The sequence below is a fragment of the Candoia aspera genome, chromosome 9 (assembly GCF_035149785.1).
Source record: "Candoia aspera isolate rCanAsp1 chromosome 9, rCanAsp1.hap2, whole genome shotgun sequence".
Taxonomy (NCBI): Eukaryota; Metazoa; Chordata; class Lepidosauria; order Squamata; family Boidae; genus Candoia; species Candoia aspera.
The window spans coordinates 5,966,774-5,990,050 of NC_086161.1; the positions used below are offsets into that span (position 1 = coordinate 5,966,774).

General features: G+C 44.4%; 3 protein-coding genes across 3 annotated transcripts in view; 1 reads left to right on the forward strand and 2 right to left on the reverse strand.

Annotated features, from left to right (window-relative positions):
* The window catches only part of NCAPD3 (non-SMC condensin II complex subunit D3), a 30,382-nt gene extending 29,150 nt beyond the window's left edge, over nt 1-1,232 (forward strand). The window contains exon 33 of the mRNA XM_063310976.1: nt 272-1,232. Within this exon, the coding sequence (XP_063167046.1) occupies nt 272-383 (112 nt within the window). The 3' untranslated portion in view covers nt 384-1,232. The remainder of the gene's footprint in view (nt 1-271) is intronic.
* Nucleotides 1-23,277, reverse strand: part of ACAD8 (acyl-CoA dehydrogenase family member 8) — a 256,274-nt gene that overhangs the window by 63,647 nt on the left and 169,350 nt on the right. The window lies entirely within an intron of this gene.
* JAM3 (junctional adhesion molecule 3) overlaps nt 3,648-23,277 on the reverse strand; it is a 31,327-nt gene continuing 11,697 nt past the window's right edge. The window contains exons 2-9 of the mRNA XM_063311034.1: nt 16,489-16,554; nt 16,172-16,285; nt 15,763-15,915; nt 13,595-13,797; nt 10,615-10,714; nt 9,365-9,494; nt 7,668-7,722; nt 3,648-6,763 (exon numbers count right to left, since the gene is read on the reverse strand). Of these exons, the coding sequence (XP_063167104.1) occupies nt 6,728-6,763; nt 7,668-7,722; nt 9,365-9,494; nt 10,615-10,714; nt 13,595-13,797; nt 15,763-15,915; nt 16,172-16,285; nt 16,489-16,554 (857 nt within the window). The 3' untranslated portion in view covers nt 3,648-6,727. The remainder of the gene's footprint in view (nt 6,764-7,667; nt 7,723-9,364; nt 9,495-10,614; nt 10,715-13,594; nt 13,798-15,762; nt 15,916-16,171; nt 16,286-16,488; nt 16,555-23,277) is intronic.

Here is a 23,277-nt window from a genome sequence, read left to right on the forward strand (position 1 = left end):
TTGTCCTTAAATAAACAGAACCATCCGCATACGTAAGAGCCCTTTTGGAACCCAGAGCAGTTTTGCAGCATTCTCAATAAAAATAAGAGTTCTCCGTTTAAAAAATAAACCAGGAAGCCTCCCTCTACCTCAGTTCTTGTCACCCCAACTTTATGCACATTTTGGCCATCTTACGCCCCTAGTTTTAGAATACAGTGGATCTCTGCTGGTTCTCTTGGAACCTACTCTGGTTTTATTCGTTGTTTTACTCATTTTCTGCACCATCTTGCAGATTGTCCCAGCCTCCACAGTGGAAGGTGAATTCTCCAGGAAGGGGAAGCAGCCCATCAAGTATAGGGCTGAGGAGATCCTGCCGTAGAACTCCCCGGCAACCAACGAAATGAATGCTTTGCTCCCAGCGTGATGTGTAGAAGCAGAATCATGTTCGTAGCTTACCTTCCACACCATCAGAACCTTTTGGAATATCACTGATTAGTGCTTCCTAACTGTATTTTTATTCTTGCTATGTCAAGCTTGCTTGCTTTTAAAACTGGTGTGCTATAAATAATCTATTTGTGACTGCAAGTAGAACTAATTCTACTAATTGCTGCATAGCTAGGGCAGGGCCCTATCGTTTGTTTGATACCTGGATGTCATCTGGAATAATTGTATTGATGGAGGTCAATGAAGCTATAAGTCTGTGACTTGCTCTGACTAGTGACATGCAGCATGATGCCCTACCTCTTCCCTAATGCAGCCAACACCTAGCACTAAGCTTAATTCACATCCTTGCTTTGTGTCTGTTGAGGGATGGTGGTTGTAAGGTCATACGGAAGAAAGGCAACATTCCATAGGTCTAGGCCAGACCATGCAAACATGGGAATGAACTTGGGGATGGTTCTTCTGGAAGAATTGCATGTGGAAATTTCACACTGTGGTTGGATCCCCATTATGATCTCTCCCCATGAAAATGAGCACACAGCCAAAAAAGAGAGAGACCTATTGCAGTCTCAGAATCTCCTGGGAACTGGATCCAAACTTTCTCCTGTAGAAAAAAGAAAGGCTGAGTGTGCCTGTAGCATCACTGTCCACAGACAAAACCTTTGAAGAACTGAATCCAAAAGATTTCCAGGAGAAAACTTCTCTTGGAAAAAGAGCTTAGCTTAAACCATCATCACATGTGAACAACTATGTGAATGTATAGCCCAGGTGTGAGGGTTATTTATTATGTTCATGCCATGTTCTTAATTCTACTATATTACAGAATAAATACTTTTACCAATTCCAAATGCCACCCCTTGCTCGGAGTCAAAACTGCACGGCTTTCTGTTGCTTTTATCCTTTCATTCTTTGGTTTATCTCACTGGTAAAGAGCACAATGTCCAGTGGCAACTGCTTGTCTAATGACATTGACGAATTTGTGAGAATCTGGCTTCAGAAATGTTTCCAGTTATGGGGGGATGTTGAGGGGGGATCCCAGAAATTGAGTTGCGTGGTGGTCCAAGACATGTTTTTGAATGGAAATCAAAGCACTCTGTAAATGCTGGATTTAACTCATACAATCTCCAGTTAGAAGAATTATAAAGGAAATCATAGTACAGAAGGCTAGTTCTCTAGTCCGGCATTATGAAGGCTGCACCAAGTCTTTCATTTTTTGCAGGTTTTCAGCTTGTTGGTCCTTCAGAGTTCCTCAGGGAGTCTTTATGTACAAACCATTTTATAGGCTCTTTAGGATTAATCCTTCTTTCAAGAGCATCTTGTCAAGCTCCCTGGTATCACCAGCTATATTCTGCTTTGCATGCAGTTAAATTGGAATTAGCCCGGTGTTTCATTTCTGGCAGCAATAATTTAAAGCTAAAGTCTCAAAAGCCATGACTTGGCTGTACTGTTTTTATTTCTTTCTTTCTTTTTCAATTTGACATGTATTGTACATTTAAAGTAGGAAAATTCTGAAACCATCATAAGCCCTTGGAAGCCAATCTACCTTTTCCAAGTCTCTGGAAATGTCAATAGGACTTGGAAAAAATAATTCCTTTACACAAGGACCATCTTTAATTGAAGAACATTGACCTGGTTGACAAATATGTGCAAGGGAAAGTGTCTTTTATCAATAATCCAGTTATAATTATTAACATACAGCTTGAAAACTTTCCTAGTGATTGCCCCGTCTTCCCTCTACTTTGCTTTTCAAAGGAACAATTTAAAAGGATTGAAGCTTTTTGACACTGGCTTGTCCTAAGAGCCACTGAAGATTTGGTGGTGATTTCTTGGGTTTGATAGATTTACCCTTCGCTGAGCCTCCACTGGTGAAAGATGATCATACAGAAGTTGGAGAAATGTTATCTTTCCTCCATGTGGCTAGAATTTATTGTTTAAAGGAAAGGGAACAAACTGCTGTCACAACTATTCATGCTTTAACTGATCAAATGTCTCAATTTTCAGTTGTTTGGGGTTTTTTTGAGGGTTTAGCTGTCTGGAGACGGTTCTTAAATCTTTTCTTCTTCCCTTTTTTAAAAAAAATTCAGCCAGGCAAAAAAATAGACCATGGTCAACCATGCTGCTACTTATAAGGGTACATAATATCCTTCAAAGAGGAATGCATATGCTGCAAACCTTCAACAATGTCTCCCTTGCACTGTAGCTTCATCAGTTGGTAACCTGCAAATGAGAGCCAATTCCATCCATCCACATACACGCATACTGTCCACCACATAGTCCATCATTATCACTAGAAGGCAGGACAAGGCATGTGAAGATCAAATCGAATTATCCATTCAGTCATATCCAACCCTTGGCGATTCCATAAGCCAGCTCTCTCCGTGATTTCCGATCTTGTATAGCTTCTTTCAGTTGCTTTATATTTTGGCCTGTGTCTGCTTTGATTACATCCAACCAGCGTGTTCTTTGGCGTCCTCATCGTCTTTTGCCACTGACTGTTCCAACCATAACGTCTTTCTCCAACGATGTTGATCTCATGGCATGACCGAAGTAACTAAGTTTTGTTATTTTTCCTTCTAGTGACATGACCGGTTTTATGCGCTTCAACACTTATTTATTTCATATCTTTGCAGTCCTTTGCAAAGTCCTTTGCAGTCCATGAAGATATGCCAGAACAAACAAACAAAAGAGTCCCCCGTTTGGGGGGAGATGGGCAGTAACAGAAATGTGAATAATAAATCCACCTAGACCCAATCTGCTGATGAAAGCAATGGTCAAAGTGAAATAGACTCAAGGACTGGATGCCTCCCAAGTCTGTTACGTGATGTCCACTTGGAGGTATATCTCTGCTATCAGATGTTGCAGTCCTTGAGTTTTCGCTTCCCCTATAGCACGCAATCAAAACTGAACGCCAGGACAGAAATGGACATGAACTGAACCTGTGTGTGCTGCTTCCTTTGGTTGTGTGTATCAGTTTGGCTTAAGAGGCCTAGTGAGACCTGGTTCTCATCCCATAAGGATTGTGAGTAAATATTTGAACATTCTTAACTACTGTCCAGAAGCCTGTAGACAAGGACAAGAACATAACTACTAGGTAGCTGCAGGAGTAACTGAACTTCATCGATTTGCAAACAATGTAAGCCTGCAGCACTTTATAACCTGCCATCCCCCATGCAGGGGTCCTCACCACCTCCGTCACCACAAAGACTGTCCAGAACGACTTTTATATATATATATATTTATGTAAAACATTCTCAGCAAAGTTAAATGCAATACATTAGTACAAACTGGTCAAGTATTTACAATGTGTTTTGCGGAGACCTATTTGTTAAGAGAGACTCCACTGGTGCATTTTTGAGACCCAAAAAGATTATAATTCTTTGGAGGCAAAGTTTCTAACTAGAACAAGACAACTGGTTTTTAAGAAGTAACTCTAAGCATTTGTGTCTGTTACAAATTTAACCAGGATTAATGGACCTGACTTCAGTGGAAGAAATTTTAATTGACTCATCCCTTGCCACTAATAGTCCTTTCTAGGATCTGAAATTCATTACTCCCTTTTCATTAAAGTAACAAATATATTAATGAGCCATGCCAACTCTGGCACAGATTGAGTGTTTGAATAACAAATTATACTACCTTAAATTACCAACCTGTTTAGGTTCCTATGGTACATGAAAAACCTCTTCAGGTAATGAACTGGCACTTCAAACCCTGAAGTACTTCCCCCATAGGTGCTAAATTATTACATGCCAAGGGGTGCCCGTGCGCTTCACTGCCAAACGATGCCGAGTGACAGCTCCCAGCTTATCTCACTACTGACCTTGCTCACCAGGACTTCTAGGAACTGGGGCTCACCAGCAATAGATAACTCATCCAAGTATTCTGCCATTCTATTGTATTCAGCCTTGGGTAGAACTCAAGACCGGAGAGATGAACAGGGTCACTCCCAAGCAAAATGGGAAGATTACACTGCAGCATGATGGGTACCCAAGGAATTGAGCTGACCTACTTGACTTCAGCCTGGCCCAAAACACCATGGCCAGAGTTCCTACTCCTGCTGTTCAACTGAATTTTGTACCTCCTGAAGCCTGAGAATTGGAACTCCTTTAAACTGCTATCTAATATTAAACACTCAGTTTTGCAAAGAGGATGGGCCATCCGTTAGATTTAATCTACTTGGACTTCTAACCTGCCCTGGTTGCAAACCATACCAATTAATCCAGGTTAGGTGTGTAACAGCGTAGACGTATCTCGAAGGCAAGAGGTCTTGATTCTTCATTCTCAACTAAATATTCAAGGCTTTTCTGCTCACTTGGGTGTCAGAGAGGCAGCCTCAAAAAGGGTTAGTGAATGTACTAAGGCAGAAGGGACAGCCATTTTGACCCAGAAGGCAACCCTATTCTATCCCAAATAAAGCTGACAGGGAGAAAATCATTTTGGCAGTGGATAAAAGCCTGACTTTGGTCAAATGCCGAGGTAGCCACGGTTAAAATCAAAACAAGATGGCAGGGTTGGGGCACATTGTTACAGCTCCCCCCCCCCGCCGCCTTAAATTTACCGCCACTTTACCCTGAAAGGACAGGAATCAAAGCTGTTGGACAGAAATAAAATGCACCAATGACCTCTCTTCTCAACTTCCTTAAAAACAGAGAAACCAAAGCAATCCAGTGTTGGATATTCTAAGGCAGGTTAATACAGAAGACCAACAAATCCATACTAGGAGTCCTACGTCCTCTTAGGTAATAAAAAATACCGTCCATGTCCAGAATTAAGACTATGAACTTGAAGGCTGAAGCAAACATCTCTAAAAATGTACCACGTTTTTGGAAAGAAACGCCACTTTTTCCATCACAGCAAATTGTTTGATCCTTGCCGTATATCTTACACAGGAGGGCCCAGCTGCCATGAGAAAAGCTAGGAATTGCTTGCTTATAGCCAGATAAGTTGGCAGCTCCCATTGTGACTTGAACAGGAAACTGAGAAAGAGAGAGAGAGAGAGAGAACCAACTGTGGATTTAATTACACTCCATTCTCTTTTCTTTCTCTTTTTCTGTAATAGACAAGTGAAGTGTTTTCACGAGCTGTAAGCGGGATGGTCTAAAAGGGAGATGATGTGGAAAAGCCCACTCTCCTCCATTTTTGACTGGCTAAACTGCAGAGCTTCATTTGACAACGGCTGTACGTTTTTACCCTCCCCAGGACTCAAAGGGCACATCCAAGATTTAGAACTCAATGACTTTTGCACCCCTGAAAAAATGTGGGCGTTTCTCTTTTGAGCATCTTGTCATATCACAAACTCCCTTCAACTTACAAAGCAATTTGCTGCAACGTACCCGAGGGCTTCCCTTTAGGTTCCTGTTACTAGTTGGACAAGTCTCTATCCTGCCCGTATTGTTCTGCAGGGAGAAGATAAGTATTAAATTGCTTTCCCCACGAAAGCAACAGATGTTTTGTCCCTGCTGTTTTCCACCACTGAGCCTTCTGTACTTTTGGTTAATACTGATATGGTTTGAATCAGTACTGGAAAGTGTGAATAGAACCCCCTATAAAGTTACTACATTATTACAATTAACACTGTTTGGCCTACCAACCTATTTACATTTTAAATTAAAAAAAAACGATGTTTTTTAAAAAAGTAATCAAAATATATCTTTGCCAAAAAAAAAAAATTAGACTGCAGAATTCTACAAACGAAAGAATAGGAACAGTAGAAAAATTCTGTCTTCGGTCTTAGGTACCACATCAAGAAGTCAGAGTTTGGCTTGTTGTTGTTGTTGTTGTTACTTAGCTACCCAAAGAGATGTTTGGCATGCAGAGGTTGGAATGGGAAAGGGCATCCAATGAGCAAGACTGCATGAAGCAGATGAGAGTGATCAGATGCTCAGTGTGCAGAAGGATGTTTTGATGCTACGTTGGCGCAATAGTGTAAGAGGCAGCTCTGCAACCTTGGGTGGCACAGAAGTGATCCCCAGAGATTTTACGGAAATGATTTCCCAGAATCGTTTCCTCCTGCCAAAGGTTGAAGAGGTGCTCTCCTTGCCACCTGGAGAGAGGGCGGTGTTTGCAACGGTCGCTTCTAGAGTGGAAGACGGCAGTTTGGCTGTTAAAAACGGGGGTTTGACTTTGGCAACGACAAAAGAGTAAAAAAATCAGGCAGGTGCACCTGTGTGCCTGTAAATGGTTTTGAAAGGAGTAAAAAGGAACACATCCACACACACATCAGTTATCGCCTCATGCGCAAGGGATTGGAGAAGGTTTTCTGCGCTCCGCTCTCGCCGCTGGGCAAAATCCAAATGTCTCTGCTGTTTCATATCACAAAGGAGGACTTGTGTCTAAAGTCACCCTGGAGTGAAGACACAGAGCAGCTTGTTAAGGGTGTGTGTTTGTGCGCACCTCCCTCCTTCGCTTGACCCAAATAAAACCGAACTCTTCTGGAATGAAAGTGGGTACAGGAGCTGTCACCCAACAACTTCGGGCAGACCAGCTCACTCGGCCAATGGCCAAGGTGGTGGGGAGTTCCATTTCTCCAGCTTCTGGAGGGCCCACAAATACTTTTTGTGAACTCTGGGTTGACATATCGCACTAAACCCTTGTGCAGTTGGTTTCATTTTAGCTTAGTGTATTATATGAATCCACATGCAATATTTTGTAAATTGTAAGGAATCAATCTAGCCTCTTCTTGTTTATTGGGGTAACCCTGGTTAAGCAAGCCAAACCATAGCCCAATGTTTGAACCCAGCCACAGCCTCTACCCTTGTTCCTCCCTTGGGCGCTCCTAGATTCTCCTTCCCTTGGACTCAGAATGAGGTGGTGTCAACCAGCACTCCATTCCTGGTTGGGAATGGCAGACCCTTCGCGAATCTTTCTGGAGAAGCTGCATCCTTAGTTAAGCTGAGCAATGCTTTGGATCTGATTCCAAAAAGATATTTTAGAGTATGCAGTGACATGACGGTAGCAACTGTCTGCTGCTCATTAAAGCCACTGCATCTCCTGCATCTTTTCCTGAGAATGAGAGATAGGTCCTTCTGCAGAAGTGCACATGCAAGCGCAGCATGCTCCAAAGCACCTTTTTGGGAATAAAATCCAAAATCCTACCCAACATTTACCCCCAAAGCAATGAAGCTGTAACCACCTGGTAGCGTTGGGCTCTGGCATAGCTCTTTATCTATTTTATTTCCTTGGGGAGGGGGGAGATAATCATTCATGTGAATACATCCATTGTCCTTTGGTCTAATAAGACCCCTTACCTCCTCATCTGTGTGAATATAGTTCACGCCATCTGGCTTCGTTGGAGTCTTGTAGCTGGGAAGGGAAGGCATCGTTTAGTTGGGACGTGTCAGCTGAAGACAAGTCTGTATCTCCTCCTTGGAGATACAGACTCTCTGTGGTCTTGTCTACTCACGGATGCAGACTCGCTGAGACCTCTTGTCTCCCTGGCTGCTTCTCTGAGCTATATCCTGCCTCCCTGGGCTTAAAATATAGCCTGCCCTTTGCAGATCTGCACCTACAACAGCTTTACCATGGGGGAAAAAGGTAACTCTTCTGGGTTTAAGAAGGCATGATTTCCCCTCTTCTAATAAGGATCAGGTTGGATTCCATGTTCTAAACCAGGGCTTCTCAACCTTGGCAGCTTGAAGATGTGTGGACTTCAACTCCCAGAATTCTGGGAGTTGAAGTCCACACATCTTCAAGCTGCCAAGGTTGAGAAACACTGATCTAAATGGTTGCTTCCAACTTTGATTCTATGGTGTCAAAAAAATAATTACAACAACCCATTGATTTCATGGACTAAGGGGGAAAGGGGATGAGTTGGAGCCCAACATGAGTCTACACGTGCATAAAATATATGCAATCAAGGTAAAACACACATCAAATACATACATCAAATACGTACAAGGCATTAAAAATGTGTACAATGTACGTAACATGTGCAAAGGACATCCAGATGAATTTGCCAAACAACCGACCTTGTCTGCTGCTTGGGGCAAAGTCCAGGATTGCCTAAATTTCAGATTTGGCCTGCTACATCCAAGAGCCACTGAACTGTGGTCTGTAAAATCAAGGGTTTCCTGCATGTGATTTGGGGGGCTCTTCTCTGCTGATCTTCTAAAGTTACAGAGAAAGTCATCTGGAGACAGCCAAATCGGAATTCCTTGCAATTCCAGTTTTGCAGAGAGCATGGAAGATCTCAGACAACCACCAGCTCCAAAGCCTGAATCAGCCAAATAACTTAAAACAGAAGAGTTATCGCTCCTCGTTATTGGCATGCTCTTCCTCTTCCTGAAGTGTCATTTCCTGTTACAGCTAATTCTGAAGCCAACTGCTACCTTGGCTTTGCTACTTAAGGCTGCCGGTCCAAGGGACAGGCCTCCCTTCCCTTCATCCAGCAGATACAAAGAAAGAGAAATTTTGAAAATCTGGGCATCCAGGTTGCTTGCCCAATGCCAGTAAATTCAATCATCATCATCATCATCATCATCATTATTATTTGCCAAAGCCAACAGTCAAACCTGCAATGGTGCTGCTAAAGTGGCATAAAAATCCCAGTGAAGAATTTTCTCGGCCCTCTATAATCCTCCCTCAATTGCCTACAGAAGTGCAGGATTAGTAACATGCATCCTGCCTCCTTTGGTCCCCTTCCAACCAGACTGAATTTGTTGCATTTCTAGCCACTTCCGAACAGCTTCCAGACCTTTTCTACTAAAGAGGGATGAAGATAAAGGTGGGGGGGAAGCTTGCTCAGGCAGGGGAGAAGACTTCTGAGCAACACAGTCAACCCTTTTGGAGTGGTTCTGTTTATAACATGATTTGCCATGGCCCATTCTTCTTCTCTGTTGTCCCCTTTTCCTTATTATGACTAGCACAAGAGGAATATTATACCCTGTTACGTGCATATGTACTTCCCTTTCGTTCATATGCCCAGCGCTAGACAATGAAATGGTACCTGTTTCCATTTTGTTTGTGGTGGACAAGTAAACCGTTCCTGTAGGCACAGCAGATCCCCACTGTAATCAGGGTCAGAACGACCAGCACCACCAATACTCCAATCACGATCCCGACAATATTAAGGTCATCTGGAGAAGGGGGAGGAGCGTCAGTGTCCACGTCCCCCTTCCTACATGCTCCACTTACAGGAGTGTTCTGGCTTCGTGATCCCATCGACTGACCGAAGCCTCTTTCCACAGCAGAAACTCTTTGGGCCCCTTCTAGTCCCAAAGACCGGCTGGGCTCCCCCAGAGACAACTCCAGATAGCAAAGGAAAAAGAGACGCCAGCCCTAAATCGTACAAGACGCTATCCCTTGCCTTGTATTTTTCATCAGAGGTTTTTGTCATTGCTCCTCGCAATCCATGCTTGGCCTCACCTTGCTCTGCTACTCTGGAACGTCATCTTGTAGGAGCTGGTCTCACCAGAACCTTAATGCTTTCTGGTTTGTTCTCAGGCACGGCCTGGCAGGGCTCCGTGAAAGAAACGCCACCCAGCCCAGCTTGGCTGTATACAGGTAGTCCTTGCTTAACGACCATTTGTTCAACAACCATTCGAAGTTACAACGGCACTGAACAAATGGTACTTACAACGGGGCCTCGTAGTTCTGGCCATCACAGCATCCCCGTGGTCGCATGATCCAAATTTGGGCACTTGGCAGCCCGCCCGCATTTATGACTGCAGGGTGGGCTTCAACTCCCCTCACCCACCTATCTCCCCCTCCTCATCTCTGCCCTTTTGGCTGCCCTGCATTGTGCCGCCCTGCACTCCACCCTGCACCCATGCCACCCTGCACGCCACCGCTCTCAGCTGACCTTTGCTGCTGACGAGGTGCGCCCAACCTGGCCCTTTGCAAGACAGCTGCTGGCTGCGCACAGGCCAACAGGGGTGGCGGAGCACAGGGCAGCCAAGCGGGCAGAGATGGGGGGGAGATAGGTGGGCGGGGGGAGTTGAAGTGGAGGCGAGCGCAGCAGGGCAGGAGGAGCGTGAGGTCCTCACCTAACAATGGTCCTGGCCTAACGACCGCAACCAGGACTGCCAGAACAGCCATTGCAGCAGTACAGTCATGTGATGTTTCACCTAACAACCGCTTGGCTTAGCGATGGAAATTCCGGTCCCTATTAGGGTCATTAAGTGAGGACTACCAGTAGGCCGAACAGAACGCTGCACACCCCACCGCCTGACGTGAGAGCTTTGCCTTCCTACTCACAGACTTCCATTTCTATTCCTTCGCACCAGGCTTCGCCAACCGCATTCATTGCTCTGCAGCTGTAGCGGCCAGAGTCTCCTTTCTGCACTTCGACAAAGACCTGCAACAAGGAGAATTATGGTGAGTTTCCTGGGCACTCGGGAGGGGGGGGTCGGTTCCCCAATACAGGCCCCACCTGCAGGAAACCGGGCCATTTTGGAACGCAGCTTGGGAAGGAAGCATGCGTTGTGTGTCTGAAAGCTTCTTGCAATTTTTTTTTTTAAAAAAGGGAAGGGAAAGAGACAGCCCTAAGACATAGAGGAAAGAACAGCTGAAGCCTAGACTTTTTCTCGTGCTAGGTTTCCATATGTTTCCTACAAAGACAGCCATCTCTTCCTCCCTGCTCTGCCTTTGTTTGCTCCTGCTGTATGGAATGACCAGTCGGAAGCCCATTAAGGATGGGCCTCTGATTCCCTGGACAGCATCATGCACATAAACCAGTACTGGCCAGAATATTCTTCCCCTTCTGAATTCCCAAGTTCTATTAGCACGTGACCACATCCTCACATCCCCTTTCTGCACAGTTAGAAGCTATAAATAAAACCTACAACCAAATATAGCAATTTATCCTTCCTCCAAACAGGCTGAGGGTCCTGGCCAATCAGCCAGATATTCCCTCCTTCAACACACCCCACTGCATAGTCAATTTCCCCCTGGATGGTTCAGGGGACAGGGAGGGGGTCAGAGGTGAGATTAAAATCTGGCTTTGGTCTCAGGCCTGAGTTTAATGGGCCTTGGGGGGTGGGGGTGGGCTGGTGTGGTTTGTTATTGTTGTGGTGTTTTTTCTGTCCAGGCTGCCCGTGGTGTGGTATGTTTTTACCTGTTTTTATTGTTTTTTGCATTTTGTAACTGGCCCAGAGTGAAGTGGGCAGCTATAATAAATTCTAATTAATAATAATGAACAATGGTCACATAATAATAATTGCACCCTTACTCTCCTTCTCCCAAACACACCACACTTACAAGATCGCTCCTAGAAAGAATGAAAAGGTGACGTGAAGGCAACAAAATGCCCAGGCTGGTTGGCAGAGATCATGGCATGCTCTACCAGCCAACAGAGTATGGAATTTCAAAAGCCTCAGCAATGACCCAGCAATTCTGTTGTTCTTCCTGCAGCGTATCAATCATGAAAAGATGCCAACCTTGCCCAAGGCCTGCATTTTTATCTATCTATCTATCTATCTATCTATCTATCTATCTATCTATCTATCTATCTATCTATTCTTTCATTCAATTGGTATGGCCGCCCAATCTCAAACCAGTGACTGTGGGGGGCGAACAATCATAAAAATAATTAAAATAGTTAAATACAATACCCCCCCCCAAAAAAGAAATTAAATACAAATAGCAGCCAAGAGGTACTATAATCCATCAATGTCAATATACCCAGGAAAGAGGGCCCATCACACACTCGGGACCCCAGGCCCAGACAGTTAGCCAGGTCTTCAAGGCCTTCTGAAAGGCCAACAAGCTAACCACTCCCTTGGAGGACCCAGTCTCCAATTTCTGCATGCAGACAACCTGCCCCAAATCTCTTCCTTGGAAAAATATAAGCCACAGCTAGCAAGGGAGATGGTGAGGTTGGCAGAACACATGCCAAGAATGAACTTGGCTACATTTTGCACAGAAGATCAACTAAAGGGCACATCAAGGCAGGTGCTGCTCAGATCTCCCCTTTGCTGTGCAATCCAAGCAAAGGGTATTTTGCTCTAAGTCCTAATGGTTTATTGCACTGTTTATGTCAGATGTAGAAAAGGAATGGACAAAACCCTTCCTTACCCTTCCCAGGAATTAGATTAGAGCTCTCAAGTTGTTTAAGGAGAAGTTTCTATATGGGATTGCAACTTCCTGAATTCCCAGCTGGCAGAGCCAAATGATGGTTAGGCTGCTAAGAATTTTAAAAATTCTCAGAGTTCAAAATTCTGATTTATTTTTTTAAATTAATTTTAAATTCATTAAATTTTAATTTTAAATCAGATTTAATTAAAAATAAAATTTAAATGATTAAAAATTAAAAAAGAAAAAAGAATTTTAAAATTCATGCCATTTTTAAAGCTGTAAACAGTTCTACAGCAGAGATAGGAAACCTCATTTCCTTGGCAAAACAAGAATGCCTTTTACAAGCCCAGAGAAGTCACTTCCCTTACCATTTACATCTGAAAATGAGCCAGCTCTTTAATTTGTAGCACTGATTGGTTTTTGGATTTGAACTTTCAGCCTCTCTTGCACACTAAAATGAACTATTACGCAATATTCTGCAGGCAGTTATGTCTATTGGTTTTATAGGATAAACTGAAAATGTTGAAACGTGATAAAGGATGTTATGAAAAATATTACACTCCTAACTTAGAACAAGGCTGCAAGCATGCTGGGTGGGGAATTCTGGGAGTTGAAGTCCACAGTTCTCAAAGTTGCCAAGTTTGAAAAACACTGGTTAGATTAACATCTGGCAGTGCAAGGCTTGGGGGCAGAGACAGGACTCTCTTCCAGCACCATCAACAATGCTGTCCTGATAATGTTGAGTGTTCCAGTGCTCTTACTTACTTACTTACTTATTTATTTATTGTATTTTTATCACCACCCATCTCCCTCATACGGGGGACTCTGGGCGGTTCACAATAAAACAGCTAAAAATTCAATAAAATAATAATAATAATAATAATAATAATAATAATAATAATAATAATAGTCAATTTAGCATCTCTTGAGACAATGGGGCATGAGACCTTAGGCATCTAAAGGGGGTACACTAACCCTGCACCCCATTGTCAAGCTTTAGTTCTCTCCTCTCGGTCCACCAAACCAAAGCCTTAACGGAGACTAATCGAGTGAGCATGTATACCCATGACAGTGAATATGGCGAAGGCCAGCTGAACCAAGATCACCTGTTCCCCAAATAAGGAAATCCACCCACCTCCTCCTGTTCTCACCCAAGACTTACCAACATGCCTGTTTTGGGGTCCACTGTAAAGGAAGAGTTCTGGAACTTAGAACTGGATCTGGAATCAAGGGGCAGCGTTTCATCATTACGATACCAGCTGTAGGTTGGCTCCGGGAACCCTTCCTTTTCCTGGCAGTGGAGGGTGGCTGGTTTCCCCACGGGGACAGACTGGGGCACCCGGCACTTGGGGGCCACTGGTTTCACTGTAAGAAAAATGGAGGGCCATGATGCAAATCCGACGGGTGGATAATTTCCAGCATCACCCACTCTCAGGTTTTAGTGTCCTTTGGTGTTGAACAGAGAGGGTTGCTTCTGAGCCAGCTTTGGAGAAGGGCATTTGGGAGAGTTGGAAACACAGCAATATCATGCATGTACGGAATATGCACGCTCCCTGAACCAGACTTGGTCCCTCGCTTCCTGAGAGAGCAGCCAAAGCTACACGCCTCACTCTAACAATGGACAATCCTAGGGATCGTATCAAGTTGGCCCTCAAAACCCCTGACCTCCTAGGTTTATCACTGCAAGGAGTGAGCGTTGGCCCCAAGGTGGCTCAGAAGCAGGCTCTTCCCACACTCAGCTGGCCAGACCTCTCTGCGCATCCTGTTAAACCATGATTTAATGCAACCTAGGCAAGCAGCAAGAAATTGATGTCAGCCTTGCATTAACATGCTACATTCTCCCATCTTCTCTATACAGCCAGGACCATTTGGGCAGCTTTTAATTCTATTTTCTCTAAGGCTCGCCTTTCGAGTATACAGATCTGGGATTGTGGTTTGTAGCAAACTCCGGTGGGCTCCAAAACAGGCCAATGTCCAACGGTAGCTTCATGATCAAGCTGGTTAAAACAGAGTTTATTATAAACCCACAACCCTTGCTCCAGGCGTCATGAAGGACCAACATTCAGAGAAAGCCGAGCCACATCCTGCTAACATCTTCCAGGCATATAGGAGAATATCTGGGTTCAAGATTCTTGGCAGCTTCTCTTTATTCATGCACGTCAGCTCAACCATGATTTACTGGGTACACAATCACAGTCGTACCTTCATGAAAACCTCCTATTCAACAGTCTGCAATCCCAAGAAAGAAAAATCAGACAGAATGTAAATCACCCTCAACTAGGGAAAATTAGAATGCTTTTCATACTAGTAGTGGATTATTCATTATCCTCATTCATAGCCTGGGAGTTAGACATCCAGCTGAACAGATACAGGTAGTCCTCAACTTATAACCATTCGTTTAATGACCATTCAAAGTTACAACAGCACTGGAAAAAGTGACTTGTGACCAGTCCTCGCACTTACAACCATTGCAGCATCCCTGCGGTCACGTGATCAAAATTCGGGTGCCCGGCAACCGCATGTATTTACAACCATTGCAGCATCCCGGGGTCACGTGATCGCCAGTTGCAACCTTCCCAGCTGGCTCCTGACAAGCAAAATCAATAGGGAATCATATGATTCCCTTACAACTGCATCGCTTAGCGATGGACATTCCAGGACCAATTGTAGGCGTAAGTTGAAGACTACCTGTAACGAATTTGCAGGGCAAGCATACAGTAGTAAGCAGGTATACAGTATTAATTTCACTGAGGACCACTCAGTCCAGTAGTTAGTCTAGTTCAGTAGCAAAAGCTATACAACGCAAAGCACATACACACAAGGTTTTGGAAAGTCCGCGATAAAAAGAATCCAACTAGGGGCTGGGAACACGCCCCCACCCGCGAGTTGTTGGAGAGAGTCTGCTGCTTAAAAGCAGGGAGCATTGAACTCAGCAGAGGGCCTGACTTTGCATAAACCAGCAATGTGGATTACCATGTATTCCTTCTCTGGGGACCAGGTGAAATTCTGTCAGGTACACACGCACACACACAGCCAGAGGGGAGAAAAGGAGAAGGAAGCGTGCAAGACCAAGACTTGGGATGTTAGTAAAGCATTTAATTACATTGGTTACAGCTTGTTATAGACCACCTTGGAAGGAGGTTGTTTTGTGGCTGAAACCCACCACGTTTAGAGTTAAGCCATTTTATCAGCATCCTGAGGCCATCGCGTGCATGCACGCACGCACGCACGCACACACACACTCAAGACTTGCTTTCTTCCCTGGGTTCCTATATAATGGAAACAGGCACACCTTCTTAAGGTTCCATGCAAGATCATCGAGCAACATACCATGAACGGTCAGGTTAACGTTGATTTCTGCACCCAGGTTTGCATCATCAGGGGCTACCACCTCACACCGGTAGATACCTTTATCAGCCCGGGTGACATTATGAATGATCAGCGACGTCCTGCTGCTGAGTTGGGCGCGGTTTACCCACTCTCCTAAGGATGGACCAGAAGCACAGGAGACATGATGCAGCCTGAAGGTCCCAGTACCCGAAGATGCTGGTTGATCGACAGATGCATCCTAGTTTTGGTCCACAGCGAAATAACCCTCCAGGGCAGAGCTCAGATGATTTTAGGCAAGCGGGGGAAAGAAACCCAGCACCAGGTCCCCACCGCCACCCCTTCTACAACTGCTCCCAATTCTTAGGGCCCCCCTCCCGGTACAAATCTGAAGCCCGAGGGTGTTTCCTACCCTGCATCTTGCCGTCAAAATACACGTAAGTTGTGGCTCCGCCGGCAATTTTCTTCCACTCGATTCTGGGATTGGCTGTTTTGGTGGTAGAAATAATGCAGGAAAGTTCAGCCCCTGCAGCAGGGAAGACACACAACAGACGTCACAGGGCAAAGTGGTGATACAGGTCAAGGCAGAACAACTCTGTGCCTTCCTGATGTTCCTGGATTTCAACCCCCATGACTTCCAGCCAACGTGGCTTTGGGCTGGTGTGGAGGAGGATGCCATGCAAGACACAAGTAGGATTCGGTAGCGCTCTTTTGTTCCCCCACACTTACGTCGAAATTCCTCCACCACGGGATTCATATTTTTAGAGATCAGCTCTATCGCCAAGATTCTGTAGCCTAAGAAACAAACAAACAAGAGGCAGGTTAAGAAACATGGAAGGCTTCCCGATGATTAAATGTGATTAAACTAGATCGGGTCAGATCAGTGCTAGCTTGGCAACAAAGCTGCACTAGTAGGAAATGAGTGGAAAGTATACCACTTGGTGATCATTTTTGCTCTTCCTAAAATTGTCTTGAGAATTGCATCCCCCTTTTTCTAGGTTTTTTAATCCCGCCTTTTTTATTTTTGCAAATAACTGTATATATTCTATACTGAAGCCACATAAACAGAAATGAACAGGGAAAGCTGCTCTCAATCCCTGCCTGCAGGCTTCACCTGCTGATTTGCTGCCTGCCAAGCAGCTGTTTCACACACAGACTTTCAGAAACAGTGCCAGCCTAGTTACAAGAAAGGCGATGAAGGGCAGGGGTGGGGTGGCTGTTCAGATGCTGCTGAATTGCAACCCTCAGCTTCTGCCCCAAAGCCATACCGACTAGGGATGCTGGAAACTGCACTCCGCAGCATCTGGAGGACCATAGTTTCAGCAAAACTAGTCCTCAGCCTTATTGATGGCCCCTGCTTGGTAATCCCAAAGTTGTACACAGCAGAAGTTAAATCCTTGTATCCCTGGGCAGCTTGATCTGCATATCCAGGTTTAACATTTTCAAAGCCGGAATCGGGGTGTGTGTGTGTCTTTCCCTTTGCTTAATTAAAGCAAAAACCTGGTGAGCAGGAAAAGCACAGGGGCCAGTTAGTAATCCCTCTGAACATTTTGTCACATTTTTACAAAGATGCTGCAATGGAGGCTCCCCACAGAGAGCGACTGTCTTCTTCGTATTTCGCACATCTCACCCAGAGGCCGCCTTTTCCCTGGACTAATTGTCATGATGAACATACAGGTTAAGCTGGTCATTCCATAAGTAAATTTTCTGACTTCACAGATTGTATGGCCCCCATTGAGTTCACACACATGCTAAGCTGCCCCCCCAAATTAACTTCGTGTGTGAGTTTTCATAGGCTAGATGTGATCTGACCTGGTTAGGAAGGCAGCCACATAATGCTTTGGAGCTTTTAACTCAATGCTTCCCAAACCTGGGTAATTGGGTAAAAGTGTTTTTTCTTTGGGTAACGACACATGAACCCATTAAATTGACTTAAAGTGTTTTACCTACATTGGGTAAAATGGATTTTCTGATAAGCTTTTTCGGGTAATGAAGGAAAAAGTTTGGGAAGCACTGGTTTAACTAATCAGGCTCGGGGTGGGCCGGGGCTGCATTTGTGGCAAAATCAAATTAGCACAAAATAGTCATTTAGGAAACAGGGCAGGAACTAAATTTGTTGCGATTCAAATGTTTTGTAGGAACATTTCAGGGACCAGTTCCTGTAGTGGATCCAGGACAGCAATGTTTCTCAAGCTCAGCAACTTTAAGTCTTCAACTTGAAGTCCACATGTCTTAAAGTTGCTGAGCTAGAGAAACACTGCATTACAGGATGCCTCCACTGGCACTTCGTGTATCACCTAGAGGTTAGTAGCAGGACACAGTCAAAAACACACTTCCTGTTCCTGAGCCAGGACGGAGATGACCCCTTGCCACATTCTACCCTCCTAATATAGGAAGGGGATTTGCAGAGGAAGGCAAGCAGCATGGAAGGACAGGATGACCCCATGCAAGCGGTTGTTTCTGGAGAACAGGATTGCCCCCCCATGCTTCCACCCCCTGCCCTAGGCCATAGCATGCATGGTTCTGCAAACCCTCTCTGCAGTGTTCACCAAGGAGGATGCGAACCCAGTGCCAGCCCTTCGAGGTAGGGCAGAGAAGCAGCCCAACATGAATACTAGCTTTTATCTTTACTGTAAGATTACATTAAAGGAATCTTGTAAGACTGCAAGTGTTTCCCCCCCCCCCCTTTTCCTTTTACTCCAGTGCTTCTCACTCTTGGCAACTTTAAGACGGGTAGATGTCAACTCCCAGAATTCCCTGGCCAACTCCTTCTGTGGACTGAGATATCTTCCACACACTGGTGGTCCAGTCTGTAGCTCTCCCTCCCGTCTCCCAAGGTCATTCCCACAGACCATGGCATCCAGCCAACTATGGCCCGGGAGCATACCATGGATTTGCATGATGCGCCAGCCCGGCCGCAGCGTTCTTCTATGATTTTCTGAAATTAAAAAGCTTGCAAGGCTTCTGTTGCTGGGGGTGCCACCGATAATCACAAGGGTTGTAACCGCGGCTGTCCAGAGGCACGCAGGGAACAGCCCCAGTAAACAGCTTTCATCAGACTTGTCAGTGGCACCTCCTTTTAAGCGGAAAGAGGAGCATCAGCAATTTGCATTGTCTGAATTTTATTTAATTTTCCTCTTTCTCTCTCTCTTTGTAAGTCTCAATCTCCTGCCCTCCGCTTCCCTAGCTTTGACAATGCTGCTGGCAGAAACCAGGAAGGATGGAGCAGATGGCAAAGATTAGGGACAGGAAATTCTACCATGGAGGTAGACAATGGGTTTTACTGTGTCTTTCCCGGGGTGTGTGTGTGTGTAATCATATATGAACACATCATTTCTCCATACAGTACTTCCCTTTGAAATACACTGTAGCATTCTGCCCGAGAGGTGGAATCTGGAGGACAGTGCCCATTTTCTTGCATACAAACACATCCACAAAAACTGTACACCCTTATTTCACTGCATCCTTCTGATACCTAACAGTGGTTTGCGTTCAAAAGGGCCATTTCTCATCTTTGTACTCAGTCTTCTAATGCAGTGTTTCTCAACTGTGGCCAACTTGAAGATGTGTGGACTTCAAGTCCCAGAATCCCCCAACAAAACTGGCCACACACCTTAAAGTTGCCATGGTTGAGAAACACTGCATTAGAAACACTGCTCTAATGCCTAAAAACTGAATATTGTCAGTAGCCCTGACTACCCCAACCCAGGGCTGGTTCTCACATGCATTACACCACCCTCTGAACTACAGATCAGGGAAATCAAGCAAGCTAGGGATATGGGTGAACTTGAATCTCTTTCTGGCTTCTCTAGCTGGGGTAGACTCCAAAAGATGCTATCTTTCTTTATATTTCTTTACTCCAAAGGGTCAAACACATTGGAAGTTTTAACTGGCACCTTCCGGGGCTAAAGAAATTCTTTGGTATTGCCAAATACAAGAAGGGAAGTACCTTTAGCCCAAGAACAATAATTGTGAGTATTTAGCAACTTCTAACTGAATTCCAAGGAATAATGAAAAGGCACTACTGTACATTTTTAGCCAGTATCTTGGGCTAAAATGGTATCTTGTTTCCTTACTTCCCAATTACTCTGGTGAAACTGTGAAAAAAATATTAATCGGAAAGACATCTGATTACAATAAGCCTGTGAGGAATTGTAAGCCAAAATAGGGAGAATTCAAACAACTGATCTTTCATCCCTCCTTGGCCGAAATCCTTTCTAAATTCTCACCCTGGACACACACGCCTTCTTTTTAAGGATAATGTAGTGCATTCTTTGGCTGAACAAAAGGAACAAAGAAAAACTAAGCCATTCCCAGATACCTTTCCCTTGGTGGGGGGGGGGGGTGGCGGAAAAAAACTGCAAAAGAGATATTCATGCCAAGAAAACCCAAAAGAAGAATCAGCAGGGTGAGGCAGGGTAAGGTGGGGTTATTTTGACATACTTGGGGAGGGGGGATCCTAGTTCCTGCATACTGAACTTCAGAAGATGTAAGCATTTCTTATTTAAGAGGGTGTCGATCCTCCTCTCCTTAAAATAGGAATGCATTCCCTGCCCAAAGTCTTGTGAATTATGTTGGCAGGGGAAGAGTTAAAAACAGCCCCCCCCCCCCCCGCCCAAAGCCAAGTCAAAACCAAAGCATTTAGCTAAGAAGGCAGATTCCTTTAATCCTGGAGCAATTTCTTCTCTCTGCCTCTATTTTTAGCCTGCTATTTTCCAAATGTGCCAGATACTCTCTCCTCTATCAGCATTCAAGGACCTCTTTCCGCAACCCGTCGAGGCCAAACAGAATGGCAACAAATGCCCAGTAGCCCGATGAGGAATTCAAAAGTGAATTCAAGTCGTCTTTGAGTCACGCTCAACTTCTGCTTTTCCTGGTAATAATACTGACTGGGTTGCTATTGCCTTTTTTCCAGATTTTTTTTTTTGGACTCCCCAGGGTAGCCCACAACTCGGGCAGCCCCTGGAAATCTCCCATCCAAGAAAGAGCACAACGTGGTTTAGTTTCCCATCCCAGAGAAATCTGAGATTTCAGATTTCCGATGCTGAGACCTGCTGAGAACTGATCAACTAACCTGTAGCAAATTCTAAACAACCCTGCAGATTCCTGGTGGGAACAAACACACACACAGTTTGTTTATGATGTGCTCTGCTGCCACAATCCAAATTAACATTTTAAAGCTCACTGTTAAAAATACACAAAAGCAGTAAAATCAATATACACCACGATATACTTACAATCACAGTAAAAATTACACACAGCCATGAAATCCTCACTTAGTCAACTTGATCGCCACACCTCTAATTTTCCTAATTAAAATCCCCCCCCCCCAAAACAGCCCTACCATCTATAGTAAGTTTACCAACCACCAGTCTCAGCATCTGCTCACACCCAGTTCCACCGATGGGTCAGCTTTATTAAAGAAGGTTTCCAATCTTTCTGAAATACATCCAAAGATCCAGGCAGCCAAATTATCAATTTGGTCCGGTTTTGAAAGGTTGAAGAACTGAAACAATGGGAACTTTGGCTGGGCCAGTGAATCATTCCCTAAACACTGAACAGGACAAAGACTTTTTAACACCCAAGTATAGACAGAGGAGCTTCAGCCAATAAATTTCTTTATTTGATGCATCTCAAGTGCTGAGAAGCCCACTCTGGGATACAAGGCCAAGCTGAACCATTCTGGAGAGAAGCAGAAAATGCAGAATATATATCCATATATAGATTGAGAGAGAGAGAGGGAGAGAAATGAAACTACATAAGGTCAAGCTGAACCTCACTTTGGTTCTACTTTTCCAGAGATGATAGATAGATAGATAGATAGACAGACAGACAGACAGACAGACAGACAGACAGACACAGGAAACGAAATGAAACGAAACGAAACACATAAGGTCAAAGCGAACCCCACTTTTCTTCTACTTTTCCAGAGACATGGCATGTCTGAACTCATCTGATCCTGGGCAGACTCTCTTATGCTTTTATTTGTATTATTATTCTTCCTTTTATTATTATGTTACATTATTATATTATAAAGCATAATATATTATCGTATTTTTACCTTGCCTTTTTAAATATATACATAACTCAAGGCATTGAGCATCCCTAATACTCCTATTTTCAATGCAACCCCAAGCAAACGGACAAAGCTGTCGTATTCAGAATGCCTCTGGACGGACGTGGAAGCCTCTTGCCAGAGGGCACCGCCCTGGAAAGCACAGTCGCATTACAGACAGGGAGCTAATGCAAGCTGACCTACCCTCAAGGTGGCTCACGACAACTCCAACACATTCAGAGCGCGCTGGGAATGTACGACCTGGCTCCAACCCACCCAGGGTCAAACTGGTGAATGCTAAATGCATTCATGCCGATACCCCGCTCCTGCAAACGCCTTAGTCCTCAGCTTCTCTTTTTTACATTCATATAAAATATAAAATATTTCATATTTCATATAAAATGTATTCCTTATTTATTTGTTTGTTTGTTTATTTATCGAATTTGTCACCGCCCACCTCCCCAGAAAAGGGACTCTATATAAAAAGAATGGCAATAAAACTTAAGGGACTTATAACCTGTGCTTTGTACTGAGTGTCTTACTCACTGAGTGCCTAATGCAGTGTTTCTCAGCCTTGGCCATTTTAAGATGTGTGAACTTGGACTCCCAGAATTCCCCAGCCAGCTATGCTGGCTGGGGAATTCTGGGAGTCCAAGTCCACACATCTTAAAGTGGCCAAGGCTGAGAAACACTGCCCTAATGCAACAGACCCTCCCAAGGCTTTTTTAAAAGAAACATTTCGGTTTGATTTATGTTGTTTTTCCATCTGCGGTGGCTGATTTACAGCAAATCAGGCTGTGCCCCTCTTGGAAAATGCCGGTCCCTGATTGCACAGCACTGAGAAGTGGGCTAAGAGGAGAAAAGTGTTCTGCAGGAAGACCGAACAGCGTTTAATTAATTCAGCCCCAAACGAACTCAGAGTTAAGCTAACTTCAGAGAGTTAAGTTGTGGGAACCTCTAACCACAGTCAGCTGAAAAAGCAGATCGCTCCCGTCACTGGACACGCTGCCAAGGCCTGGCAAAGCAGATCATACGTTCTAAACCCTGATAGGCTGTGGCGGTCAAACCCGCCTTCCCCTGCCTGCCTGGCCAACAGGCAGGAGGCTCGTGATGTCACGAAGCCTTGCCAATACTTGCCAAGGACAAGGACTCATGGGATACTAAGCATTCTTTAGATCAGTGCTTCTTAAACTTTTTGCTTAGGACCCCTCCCCACTTTTAAAAATTTTGGAGGACCCCCCAGGAGCTTTGGTTTGCAAGGGTTATATTTATCGACATTCACCGTATTAAAAATTGAAACTGACGCATTCGTAGAATATGGATTGATTGAATCATGTCAAAACCACCATATGAAACCCATCAGATATTAACACAAAGTATTCTTCAGGAAAAAGCCCTATTTTTTAAAAGAAATAAAAAACAATAACCAGGATTTGAATTTTTGCAAGTATCTTCAGCGTCTG